At 37.6% G+C, this 13,491-nt stretch overlaps 1 protein-coding gene across 2 annotated transcripts in view; it reads left to right on the top strand.

The window, feature by feature from the left end:
* Nucleotides 1–13,491, top strand: part of pax7b (paired box 7b) — a 43,574-nt gene that overhangs the window by 19,753 nt on the left and 10,330 nt on the right. For both annotated transcript variants that reach the window (XM_056733693.1, XM_056733692.1), the window contains exons 6-7: nt 4,691–4,856; nt 4,999–5,195. In XM_056733693.1, the coding sequence (XP_056589671.1) occupies nt 4,691–4,856; nt 4,999–5,195 (363 nt within the window). The remainder of the gene's footprint in view (nt 1–4,690; nt 4,857–4,998; nt 5,196–13,491) is intronic.

Genomic DNA, 13,491 nt, shown 5'->3' with positions numbered 1-13,491 from the left:
GTAAAAGTCATTTGAGACCGCCACAACCTCAATGTCTTGGCTCGAGGACTTACGTTTGGTTTTCTCAGCGCTGTCACAGACCAGCAGTTGGTTGTTGAGAGGCCGAGCAGATGAACATTTGCGTGTGTGTCAGCTCTTTGGCTGGAGATGGCTCAGATGGAGATGCCAGGGCTCTGGGATCATTGCTTTTGTGGAGGGGAAGGTGTTTGACCCTGTTGGCTTTTGGCAGACCCCGCGGCCCCAGTGTCAACCCACTTGAATGCAGCTGCACCGACACGGCATCCAGATGTCTGAAAGAGATAGAGAGAGAGGGAGAATGTTAGAGAGGGAAGTCAGACGTGGATCAGTGAGGATGTCGAGGCATTTTTCACATTTATATTTGTGAGGTTTTACTAAGATCTGTGATCTGTCTTTATTGAGCAAGTCACTGTGTGGTTATTTTTAACCACAGACACTTCACTCTTGCTTCCACTGTTTTACTGCTGTCTGTGACACCTCACGGGAAGTGATCCATATCTGAGTAAGCTCTGGGTTAAGTGGTTCCAGGTCTTACAGCACTGCTGCTGTGTTTCTGGATCACTGCGCTTTGTAAGACTAGAGAAAGACAGGACCATAAGATGAATTAATGATGATTTGCAATGAATTTCTTAAGTAGTGGCAGTTAGTGGTGGTGTGCTAAAATATCATATTTGATGGTGTGACAACATGAAATGAAAGAGTAAGATTAGTGAATTTAGTATCATCTACTAATGCATATTCTGTGGGATGTGCTCTCCCCATCATTAAAAAACTCCACACACTAAAATGTGCTGGGCTATTTATAAAATTTCTGTCATCATTTACTCTCCTTCTTGTCATTTTAAACCTGTATGACTTTCTATTTTCTGCAGAGCACAAAAGAAGATATTTTGAAGAATGTGGTTAAACGGTACCCATTCACTTGTTTTGTGTTCCTACAAAAGTTAATGGGTGCCAACGCTCTTCAAAATATCTTCTTTTGTGTTCTACAGAAGAAAGTTACTCAAAGACAGCGCTATTGCCAAAACGTTTTCCTTCTGGGTGTATATGTGGCTTTTTGTATCATGAAAAATGAAATACTAAAATAAATATAATACTATGACCTAAGTTTATAGCATATATTTTTATTCTTATGTAAACAATTGTCATCCACTAAACATGACCATCTGAAACATGACTTATTTTATATATTGAGTAACTAAGGACTGTTAGTCCTCCACATGTTCCTCACAAGGAGACGTGAAGATGTCTCCACTTCCCCCCTCTAATCTAGCGCCCTTTGATCCAATCTGGAAACAAGACTTCCAGGCCACAAGTGTCGGCCCACAGTTGACTGTTGTAAGTCGTATCACATGCGAACGGTCCCGGCAAAATCTGGAGCCAATAATTCCGTGCTAGCTTGCACTCCTGTCCTACTATAAAAGAAGAGCTTCAATAAACAGGGATAAATAAATATATGAGATTGTGTGTTTTATATTTATGGATACACATATGTACGTCTACATGCATGATTTTTTAAACAAAGAGAGTGTGTGTCTTTACCATAAACATCTGGGAGCAGTAAAAGTTGAATTTTGCAGATGTTCCTGCAGGGAGGCCCTGTTTCACAGGGTCTGGCCGCAGTGTTACCTTCAGGGCCCTGACCCCGCCCAGTTCATCCCGTGCCACTGCCCATCCACGCTCCCTGTCCAGCAACCCTCTGCACGATGTTGGCCTTTTTTACGCCTCTCAACCACTGTTATGTTCTACTTTTTTGCTGTGAAATTCAATCACATCCAGGTTTTACTGTTGTCTTCCTCACCAACGAATCCGTGCATGGCAATGGAAATTCAAGAAAGACGTATGACTGTCACTATCAGAGATACAGATGGGGAGAGGAACTGATAGGGTGGCCGGATGATTGATATCGGATGAGCACGCGAGATTCCGTCTCGGCTCGAATCTCTCAAGTGGGATTGTCAAATCACGACACAGTCCACAATCAGATTTGTCTTACATTTACCACTTTCCTTCTGTCTTTCTCTCTCCCTGTATTGGGCATCGCTGGGAGATTGGAAGTATATTGAATTTTTTGACTTCCATTCCCTTCGAACCGAACGCAATCAGACAACAGCTCAAAGATATCTCCTCTCTTAAATGTTTTGCCTAGTGGCTACATTCAAATTATTCAAACTCTTTTGGAAATACGAAACGAGTCGGCCATCTCGGCCGGGCAGTATGCTTTGTGTCTATTCTACAGCTGGGAATGAGAAGAGTGGGGAATTAAAAAGAACAGCAGAGAGAAAATCCATGCTCAAGGTGCCTTTGCCATCGAGTCCCAGAATGGAGCATTCAGGAGCCCCTGCTCACAGCAAGCCTTTTATGGGGATCCATTGAGTGGGGCGGCAAACACTCTAGCCTCTAACACTGAGATATGCGCTTCTAATGCCTCGTGTGTGTCTACTTCTCGCTAATACCAGAAGCCACCCTACCCTAAGACACGAGAAGTAATGGGGCTTGTGTCAGCTCGACTTGGGGTTTATGTGAAGGGTCAATGATAAGTTGCAAAATTGTTAGAAGAGAAGATAAAGGGGGGTAGTGTGACACCGCAATGATTTGTTAATTAATAAAAAAGACATTAAAGACAAAAAAGACGTACATAACACTGGTATGGAAGCACTTCCGGTTTCTGATTTTAACGCTACACTAACCTTGGAGCAAAATACAACCAACAAAACTTTTATAACAAAAACGTTAAACAAACTTCTTTAAAGCCTAATTATATATGTTAAGTAAAATAAATAAAACTAGAACAGGAAGTGATTAATTGTCATCCTATGGTCTATAGACCACTGAGCAAGAGGTAAACACTGGTCCAGAAACACTTACGGTTTCATTTCTTTTCTTTTTAAATCTTACATACATCATGAAATCTTAAAGATATTTGAATTCTGTTTAAATGTTCTGGTTGTTGTATTTTGTTTAAATGTTTGTGTAAAAAACCTCAAACGGGTAGTTCTTCTGGACCAGCGTTGAATTAGCGTTGCTTACATTTTCAGAAGTGGTCTATAGAAGCATTCTTTCAAACGCTTTAGGGAAAAAAATTGGTAATAAGTGAGATTAACTGGCATAACAATGTAATGCATTAAAACTGAGGGCACAGTTTTTGGAAAATTTCGTTTTTCTTGGTTTGAGCTCATGTTGAGATCTGCATACTTTTGATAGCAAACCTTTTTCCATTGACACATCTGAGCACAATTCGTGATGTGAGGTTCTGTTGAGATCAACCATAGAAAAAATCTGAAAGCCTGTATGGGGAAACATTCATGATTACTTGGACATGTCTCCCAAGAGAAAAATCTGAAATCTCAGTTCGCTACGATAAAGTAATTCTATGATTTTTGATTCGTGTGATCTTTGAGATTGTCAGGTTGGGTGTTTTATGGTATGCGTATGCAAGTAGAAAATTGCCGCTAATCATTTTCAAAGCAGTAATTAGTCTCCTGGTGTGTTAATAAGGATAATTATGAAGGTCTTAAAGGTGTTTCCTAATCTTTATTAGACTGATGGGAATGGTGTTTAAGGAATCTCAAAATTGTTGCGTTGGTTCCACGGGAACTGTTTTTATCAATTTGGGAATTACCATTTCAATGAACTACATATTTTTGACTTAAAACTTTAATAAGTCACGGCACTACCATTGGACAGCCTATTTAAGAAAGAAACAATTGACTGTAATGCATTTATCAAAATATTTTGACTGGTCTCTGTCGCCCATTTATAAGATACTACATAAATATGCTTGAGAATTTATGTTGAATGACACTTTTTATCTTTAATTCAGCTCCTCTTGTATACAAAGGTTAAAGGGGAGCCTGGGAGGATAAAGAGGGAAAGAGCGTGTACTCATACAGTATGTCTATGCCAGCCCCTTGATCAATGCCCTGGCTGAAAGCCTCATTCTTGAGGAGCTGTTTAAAAAGGGACGCCCTCTCTTTGTGCTCTGATTCATTGAAGGACCATTGTCAGCCTCTTTCACTTCCACTCACAATGGTGGAGACCATTTGAAAAACAACAGTAGATTAACTGCACTGCCAGTGTATTAAAGTCTGAAGAATGGCCCCTCTGAGGCATAGATCAATGTCATTCAGTCCTTTGCATACACAGGGCCAGCGCCTCGGCCCCTGAGAGGTGCAGGTTATTGGCCATGCTCTCCCTTTCAGCCAGTCACATTAGAATAAAACTTTGAAAACGTGTCTTAATGTGGCAGGCGCTTTGCTTCTTTTTTGCAAAATACATTACAATAAATTAAAAGGGTTATCAATCGAAAACAAATTCTTATAAATTAAATAGGAACATTCCTGAAAAAATAAAAATTCTTCATCTCTTAGTTTTTAATCTTTTTTAATCATATTTTCTCCAAAAATGATTGTTTAATCTTTAAAAAATAAAGAATTCTTTAAAAATAAATAAAATGCTTCATCTCAAATTTGTATTTTGTATTACTATCTTCTTTATAATCCTTTCAAATACTTTTTATTATCTGTCTAAACATTTTATTAATTCTTTTAAAAATAAATGAAATACAAAAAATGGTTCATCTTCATTTCTTTCTTTTGTATTTTAATAATACAAAATAATATAATACTTTTTTATAATCTGTCTAAACATTTTACATGTTTATGAATTCCAGGTTTGGTTCAGCAATCGACGAGCCAGGTGGCGTAAACAAGCAGGAGCGAATCAACTGGCAGCGTTTAACCACTTGTTGCCAGGAGGATTCCCTCCCACGGGCATGCCAACTTTACAATCATACCAGCTTCCAGAGTCCACCTACCCATCAACAACATTACCGCAAGGTAAGTTAACCAGTAACTTCATCACTGATGTGTTTTATTTGAGAAGATTTCTAATCAGCTCCAAGAACATGGCTAATTTAGAGCTCCTGTGATGACTATAAGAGACATTTAGTAATGGAATTAAATGTGTTGTTCATGCCAGATGTTAGCGGCACATTGCATCGTCCACAGCCCTTGCCCCCCTCCACCATGCATCAGGGCGGGCTCACCAGCGACAGCAGCTCCGCCTACGGCCTCTCGTCCAACCGGCACGGTTTCTCTAGCTACACCGATTCCTTCATGAGCCAATCAGCATCCAGCAATCACATGAACCAAGTGAGCAATGGGCTATCTCCACAGGTCAGTAAGGGTCACTGGCCACAGTGCTTAAAAGCTCTTCTCTATAGCCTGATGTCAAGTAGTCTTTCAAGTGGAATTACGAGATCTCTCTGAAGATGAAGCTGCATATTCTTTGTTTGCTACTGTGTACGTTTTGTGATTAGATGCGTCTCATGTGTACCGAGCAGACGGGAGAAATTGTGTTCCCTTGTGTTGGTGAAGTGTTCGTAAGATAATGCGTTGTAATGAATAGTCCTTTGTTTCATCCACGCTCCTAATTAAAATAATGTTTTAATACTTTGATTCAGAGAAAATAACAGCTTGAGTTTAAAACAATAGAGGATAGCCTCAAGAGAATAATGGCTTTTTGAAGACGTAGTGAAGATCTGAGTCCTGTGTGTCAATGAGAAAGGAGGAAGTAATCGCACAAAACTATTAGATCTGTATGTTTTAGAGTTAAATAGACATAAGCCATTCAGTTCAATAAGTACGAACTGCCATATTTTCAGCTATTGTTAATTTAATTTTTTAACACATTTATTTTCTTTTTTTCTTTTAAATTATGTTAACAGGTTTCATTTATGTGTTTCCTGGAGGGATTTCTCATAGAGAATATTGGTTTATGTGTACGACAAGATTGTTAAAAATCCGTTCCATGCCTGCTATTGAGCAATGAAAGCAAAGAAAAGACTCCGCTCAGGGATGATTCCTTAATTCTAAATAGAAAAATGACTGCCATTGATTTACATCATTGGTAAAGAGTCAATTACAAGCAATTATTCACCAACAGTGGGCAGTTCTGCCCACCACAACCAAGAAGATCTGACTAACAGGCAGAAAATAAGATTGAAATGGTGCGTAAGTTGTTGAAAATGAAATTCAATACTGCATTTGTCCACAATTACCCTCTTGTTCACACGTTTTATGGCTACTTTCTCCCCCCTCGCCAAATATTTCTCAAAGCAGATTGGGAACTGGTATTACTCTCTTTCTCGTTTTTTTTCCAAAGAGAGGAAAGAATTAGGGATTTGATGACAAAAAAAGAGATTTTCTCTTGTAGCGCAGAGTTGGGGATAACACAAGCGTTTCTCAGCATGTTTGATTGTTAATCGTAGTGGAGGGGCTTTAAGTACTAATGCTCTCGCTGCAAACCTGCATAAATAACATAGAACATGGTTGTCGTTTATTGGGTTAAAGTGTCTTTTCATATCCTGCTATAAAAAGGGTCAAATGTACAATAACTACTTTTCTTGTTTTATATTATTGTGCACGTTTACAATTTCAGTTTATTTTAATTGCATATATATATATATATATATATATATATATATATGCTGCAGTATTTTGCTTCCTATTCACAGTAATAGTGTTAAAACAAAAAATTTTAAACAATGATTTTATAGAAATTATAAATTTCTTTAACGGCAATTATTTTTTTGGGTGGGTTTTGAAATTAAGATGGTTCATCCGACCCCTCCTGAGCCCCCTAACCTCTCCTCCCCAGTCCAGCCTCACTCTGCCGGTTCCACATGTCACATGTGGCTATTCCATCAGGCCCTTATTGTAGGAAAAATTAATGTTCTCTTTGACAGGAGTATCATAGTTCAACCCCAGCATCACACTGTGCCTCAATGTCCATGAAAGGGCCGCCAGTGCTCCGCAAGGCACCCCCCCCATCATTCTACAGGCAGCCCACATGGCAGATCTTACAAGCTTGTTTTTGTAAATCATGATTTTCGCCATCATTTGTCTGATCTACTCGCTTTCTTTTAGTTATAATCGCCCCCTCCGGTAATTTATTTCAGCACATTAATTTAATCTTCAATGACGACAATTCATTCAAATGAATGCAAATGTTGTGTGTGTGCTAAATTATTCTGTATGGATATGTAGAATTTAATTAATTCATCGCTTATATAAACATCTGTGTGGTTCAGAGTTTGTTGAACAATGTAGCAGAACGGTTTCCTTTCCTTTTGTTTTTCCTATTTCTCCGATATTAGAGGGCTGTGCGGCAGAATGCAAAGAGAGCTTTTGTTTGGTTTATTTGCTCGGGAAAACCCATCAGCCATTTTAAAAAGCTTTATAGCCTAAAGTTGTTAGTGTTAAAGCTCGCTCTTATGTGTCTTGACAAAAACTCCTTTGACACTGTTTTTAATACATTTTTCGGATTTTTGTGACACATTTAACTGACAGTTTTAGCATAATCTTTTTTTAGGATTTTCTGTACGAAACATTTGTGTTCACTTTAATTTCCTTCAGTACTTTTATTTTCAGCCATTTAACATTTAGTATCCGCCCAGCTTTCGACTTTCTCATGCGTGTGTAAACCATTGTTATTCTTTTACTGAGAAATAGGCAAAAATAAATGAATATGCTTTATATTTCTAAAATTGACTAAAAATCATATTTTAAATTAATAATTAAATAATAATTAAAAGTTGCTTATTTACATACTAGTGTCAAGTTGGACATAAAAACTTAAAAAGGTAAATTATAAAATATTACTTATTTATATATTTAGTAAAAATATTACTAAATATCTGTTTTGCTTGAAAAATTTTAATCAGAAAAAGATTTAACAACTGGACAGGACTGGAATGTCCTTTTTTGTTTGTTATTTTAAAATGTACCCCATGTTCACTTTTTTGTTAAATGGGCTAAAAACCTATTATGATTAACTTCTTTATAAATTGGGACTTATATTTGATCTGTTATTCAGACGTATGACATAAAAAGTATACTTTATATTATAAATGACCCTGCTGTGTTTAGTTGAGAAAATATGAGCAGCATTTTCATGGCATGACATCTAGAATGCTGATATTCAGATGCACTTTTAAAATCATTCATTGTGTCGATGGACTGCTTTATGGCCATTACCGAGACTAGAAAGACCTGTGGGTTTTAGTAAATGTGCTGCAATGGCAGCTCGCCAGAATGAAATCCAACCCTGCTGGGTTCACAACACCAACAGGTGCACACCCTTTACAAGCAGAGCGCTTTCTCACTGCACCTCTGGAAAACACATTAAACTGCATTGCAGCTCAGTGAGGCTAAAAATTACGCAATGCCAGACCTAATCTCCAATAAACCCACTTTTGGAGAGGGTCAGAGCCATGAATGGATTTCTATGGCCTTGACTGCATGTCTTTTCTATGTTTCATCTTCTGGTGGACATTAAGACCGGTCCAAACATTGGACATATGTAGAAAGAATGGAGGGGGTTAATAAAGCTGTAGGCTGCTACAATCACTCTCTGTGTGTGCAGCAGATGCTTTGTGTCTGACGTTTGCATTTTTGTTGTTAGTAGTCGTAACCAGAGAGGAAAACAATCCACAGCCGTTTTTAATGAACAGGTTTTACTGAAACCAACTATTCAGTAGAATCAATATACTTTTTGTTTTGGGCCCCTTAGCAACAACACCAGGCCTGAAGGCACTGGAGTCAGCTAGCAAAAAAAAAATAAGTGTGCCAGTATTAATGAGCATTACATCCATTCTCTCTGCAGTATTATTGCATTAGTCTGTGTCAGGTGATAACTGGGGCACAGTATTGCCCACACATTGTTAACAATATTAACAAATGATTAACTTGACATGCTATTTGAGTAATTTATCTTTATTCTTTTAGACAGAAAATGATTTTGATGACATTAAATGGGTGTCCTTCTAAATATAAAATGACTGAAATTTTATGAGTACCTTAAAATAATGTTGTTGTTATTACACTAGTCCACTGATTTTTAGATATTTTCATATTATATAAAAAAATCGTTTTTTATATTCTGCTGCTTTTCCCGAGATTAATATTGAAAAAAAAATATTATTAAAAATACTTATAATTATTTTTATATATTTTTCTATTATACAATACATATATATTATTTATAACTTTTATAATAAAATAAAGAATTAATTAATTAATATAAATATGCAATATTAATTTATATTCATAATTTAATATGTAAAATATTTTTTTTATATTTAAATGAGTATTTAAAACAGTCATACCTGGTTTACACGTTTTTTCTGTTTTGTTCTGTTTTATTGCAACCCCCCCCCCCCCCGCCGAAATAATGTAATATAACATACTTGTACAAACACAACCATAAACTTGTAACAGAGCTGAAAAGGAAAAAGTAATAATATTTTGTAATATTAACCATAATTTTTTTGCCTCCTTCAATGCACCTGGAAGATTTGTGTTTTGGAATGAAGGACTCTGGCTAGCATTTGATGTTAGGAAGGGAGAGCGAATAGGCTGGGTTTCAGCACTGGGGGATCAGAGGCAGAGTGGCGCTCACCAACACTTCCTTTGATCCGTATCCCCAGGCCTCCCTGCCTGAGCCACGCGCACAACTCAGTCCTCACCAGTGATTCCTGACAACTGTCTGCTAGAGATAAGGGAGGGGGACTCCAACCTCTCTCCTCTCTTCCATTACCACAACAGCCACTTTAAACTGGATGAATTATATTTAAGACGCCTGCACAGGGGTTGCCAAAAAAGACAAATTTATATGAGAAAGAGAGTGAGGGGGAGAGAGATAGGTTGGGGGAAAAAGATTGAATTTTAGTTCACTCCTTTTCCCTTATTTTCTGCAGGAAGACATTGTGCACCTGAATATCAATGAATCTGTGTGTCGTCTCTGCTATTATTAAGACTGCGGTATTAAGCTGCTCGCTGGGCACGATGTCAGCTGGCACGAGTCTCCATCTACCAATCAAAAGACTAAATAAATGCGTATTTACATCACCCCCGTACTCCGAGTGCAGAGGAGAAATACTTGTTAATTAGAACCCGTCTTAAATACAGATGCTGTTTCAATTTGGCAAGAGTTGAAAAGTAAGAGGCTTTAAAAAAAGACCTGCTCCGAAGCTGCCTAGAAAATCAGGGGAATTTAAATCATATCCACTGGCAGAATGTTTCCTGCATTCACTTATTTAGTTTCTCTTCGTATCTTTTTTTCTTTAGTGCAGACTGAGTGAATTGGAGTCTTGAGTGTATGTGTGTGTTGAGGAAACTCAAATATGTGTAAAATTAACATGTAGTGGCTCCTGCTGGCATGCCGCAGCTGTAAATTTTAGTTGAAAGATTTAATTATTCTTAAATTAATAGTATATACAGTATTTCAGTAAGTCATGAATCTAATTTTATCAAGGGCGTATGTTTATTAAATATACGGCTGTTCTTCATTAACATCATCTCTGATCTCATTTAAACTATTCCAACTTTTTTCTCTTTCTACACAGAGCAGGATCCTTATTCACTTACATAGACAAAATATTATAAAAGTGATATTCAAATTTTGGGTATTTGTGTGTGCGCGCGAGGCATTGTTATACATTTTTTGTAAATGCATTGTGGCACTGATGCATTTACTGTAGATAAATAAAAAATATAAGGGAACGTGATTTACATTTATCTCACAGAGGCAGCCAATATACATTTCAGTAAATCCCGCTAGATGGGGATTTATAGTAAGGATGGGCTGAGACTGATACACACGTTGCAATGTGGGTTCAAGGCAGTGCTTGAGCAATGTGTTCTTGAAAAAAATCCATAAAATGGATTTAATAATTCTTTAATCTCATTTGCTTGTGAATAGTGAAATTCTCAAATGTCTTCTTACTATATAAAGTCCATACTGTAAGTTAATGTACATTTTATACAGTATTATTTTCTTAAAACATTAATGTAGTCTGATATTTGGTTTGTTGCATTTCCGTTACACACAAATCAGCACTGGGCATTTGTAAATAAAATTACTTATATACCTCACATATAAACAAAGTTTCATTTATATAAACTACTACATCCACAAAGGATGAGTGAACAGGTGGAGGTCACATCCTGTAATTTGCTGCAATCTTGCATATTTGAAGAATGGATTGTTGTACACATTGCCACCCGGCTGTGACAGTAAGCTTTAGTATGCAGTGAGAGAGTATGAAACAGAGAAAAGATCTTCCAACAATTATGAACCTGCCTAAAACAGGAAGAATTGGGGGGTCGGCCTCATGCACATGCTTCCTGTTAGTTCCAGATGCCATTCTGACAGGTGTGAAGTTATGATTAATACTACAGCCTCCACTCTCTGCAGTTATCACAAGTCTGGATGTTTTGATTTTGTATGTAAAGCTACAAAACTTGAACACTTGCTGTGATGCTTTTTTGAGCATCTTGGAGGCTACTGCTTCGTATTTTGCCTCTGTCTCTTCCCCACCCCCATCCCCACACTTAGGTACGTACCGACCGTGGCGCTGGTGTCCCCAGCTGGCGCACACTTTCCTCTCAGACTCCAGCTGAGAGCTATTTCGCTATTTATTTACATGTAATTATCCCTATGAGGTGCAGATATTAACAGTGTCGAGAACAATTTGACTTGACATTCTTCACCAGACCCGCATCCCACTGTTTTAAGCAAACAGACACCCCCGCTTCCCCTCCAACCGCCGCCTCCGCCAACTCTCACATCCACCTTGCATTATTTTTGGATGCGACGGCTGATGCCGAGCCGCTCCTCGTGAAATCATTCAAAGCAGACGTTTAATTTGGCTGAAGAGAAAGCGGCGTTAGCGCGAGGCGTGAAAAGAGCTGCTGGTGGGATGAGAGGTCAGAGGGGGATGTTTTTGCGATGTGACTGAATCCATCTCACACATCCGCAAACATTGAATAAAATAATCAGATTGCACCTCACAGTTTGTTCCTCTGTGAGACTGATAGGAAGCATTAACCTTTGGTTAGCTCGAGGCCTTGTAACACTTTGGCACATTTAGCGTTCATGAACAGACTTTTTAACGCTGCTTGTTTTTCGCTGCCGCTAACAAATGTATTATGTAAGAAAATCCTAGAGAAAGGTTTTTCGTAAACATTTTGGGTAGATGACTCGATTTATTTTATGCTAATTCAAATATATAAATTATTGTCACTTAAAGTTACCTATTGTAAAGTACGACGGCGTTTTAGTGCCACGTTAAAAAAAAAAAAGATTTCGAGATTAAAGTCGAAATGTTACGAGAAGTCGCAATGTTACAAGATTAAAGTCGAAATGTTTCGAGAATAAAGTCGAAATGTAACGAGAATAAAGTCGAAATGTTACGAGAATAAAGTCGAAATGTTTCTTTTTAACGTGGCACTAAACGCCGTCGTAATAAAGTAACTTATAGTAACGTAAATAATATTTCCCCATACCATAGGTCACTTAAATTTAGGGCTGTTAAACGATTAATCGCGTTAAGATGAATCACATCCAGTTTAAAAGTCTGTGTTTCCATGGTAGGCTATATGTCTCTGTGTACTGGGCATATTTATTTTGTATTTATGAACACATACACTTACATGTACGTATTTAGGAAATATCTGCTTGTATATATTTATATGCATATATTATTTAAATGAAGTATAAACATTTTAGAGTTTTATATTTTATATTTTTCTTAAAATATACATGTATGTGTATGTGTTTATAAATAAAATGAATATACACAGTAAACACACATATATTATGTACACACAAACCATTATTTTGGATGCGATTAATCGGCATTAAACATTTAACGGCCTTAAATATATGGGTAGCTGAATTTGTCCTATGGTGTAACAGCAAAAATTCAGAAAGCCAATTGTTAATAATATATTATTAATATTGATATTTATAACTAAATCGCATGATCGATTTATACGTTAAGTGTTCAATGTGCAAATGTGTGGCATCTTGAAGGCACCTCGATACTGACATCTGTTAACTGACATTAATATTAAGTAGCCTATGTGTTTCCTGTGTTCTAGCTGCTGTACTTAATGTGTCATCTTTAATATTAGCATGTTGCTTCCCATCATTCGCAGATCAGAGTTTGCTGTCAAAGCCCTGGGTTGCTACACAGGGTTATAAGCGCCATATGCACGATATTTCCTACAGCGAACATGTTGCGGGAAGCGACAGCTTGTTTGGTTGCACGCTAATCGTTCTCATCTGGCCCCAGCTTGTCAATGCCCACTTTCTGTCACTGTCAATCACATGCCTAATTTGAAACAATTAAAGACTCCCTGAACAGACAGACTTTGCCATTCCTTCTCACAGCCATCCCCTCCCCGCTCGCCAACACATCCTCCTCATTTTTGGCGGCCTCTTCTTTTCACTTTCAATTAATGTGCTGTGGCCAATTAACGCAGTGACACAGAGCCAGCGGAGGAAATCATCTTTGTCATCTGCTCTCTGCCACTAGGGGAGGAGGGCAAGAGAGAGAAAGAGAGAGAGATCATTGCTTTAAATAGATGGGACTTGTAATTATCCACCTTTAGTTCCGGCTGTAAT

The sequence above is a fragment of the Triplophysa dalaica genome, chromosome 20 (genome assembly GCF_015846415.1).
Source record: "Triplophysa dalaica isolate WHDGS20190420 chromosome 20, ASM1584641v1, whole genome shotgun sequence".
Taxonomy (NCBI): Eukaryota; Metazoa; Chordata; class Actinopteri; order Cypriniformes; family Nemacheilidae; genus Triplophysa; species Triplophysa dalaica.
The sequence above is the reverse complement of the archived record's forward strand: the minus strand, read 5'-3'. Positions and strand labels throughout refer to the sequence as shown.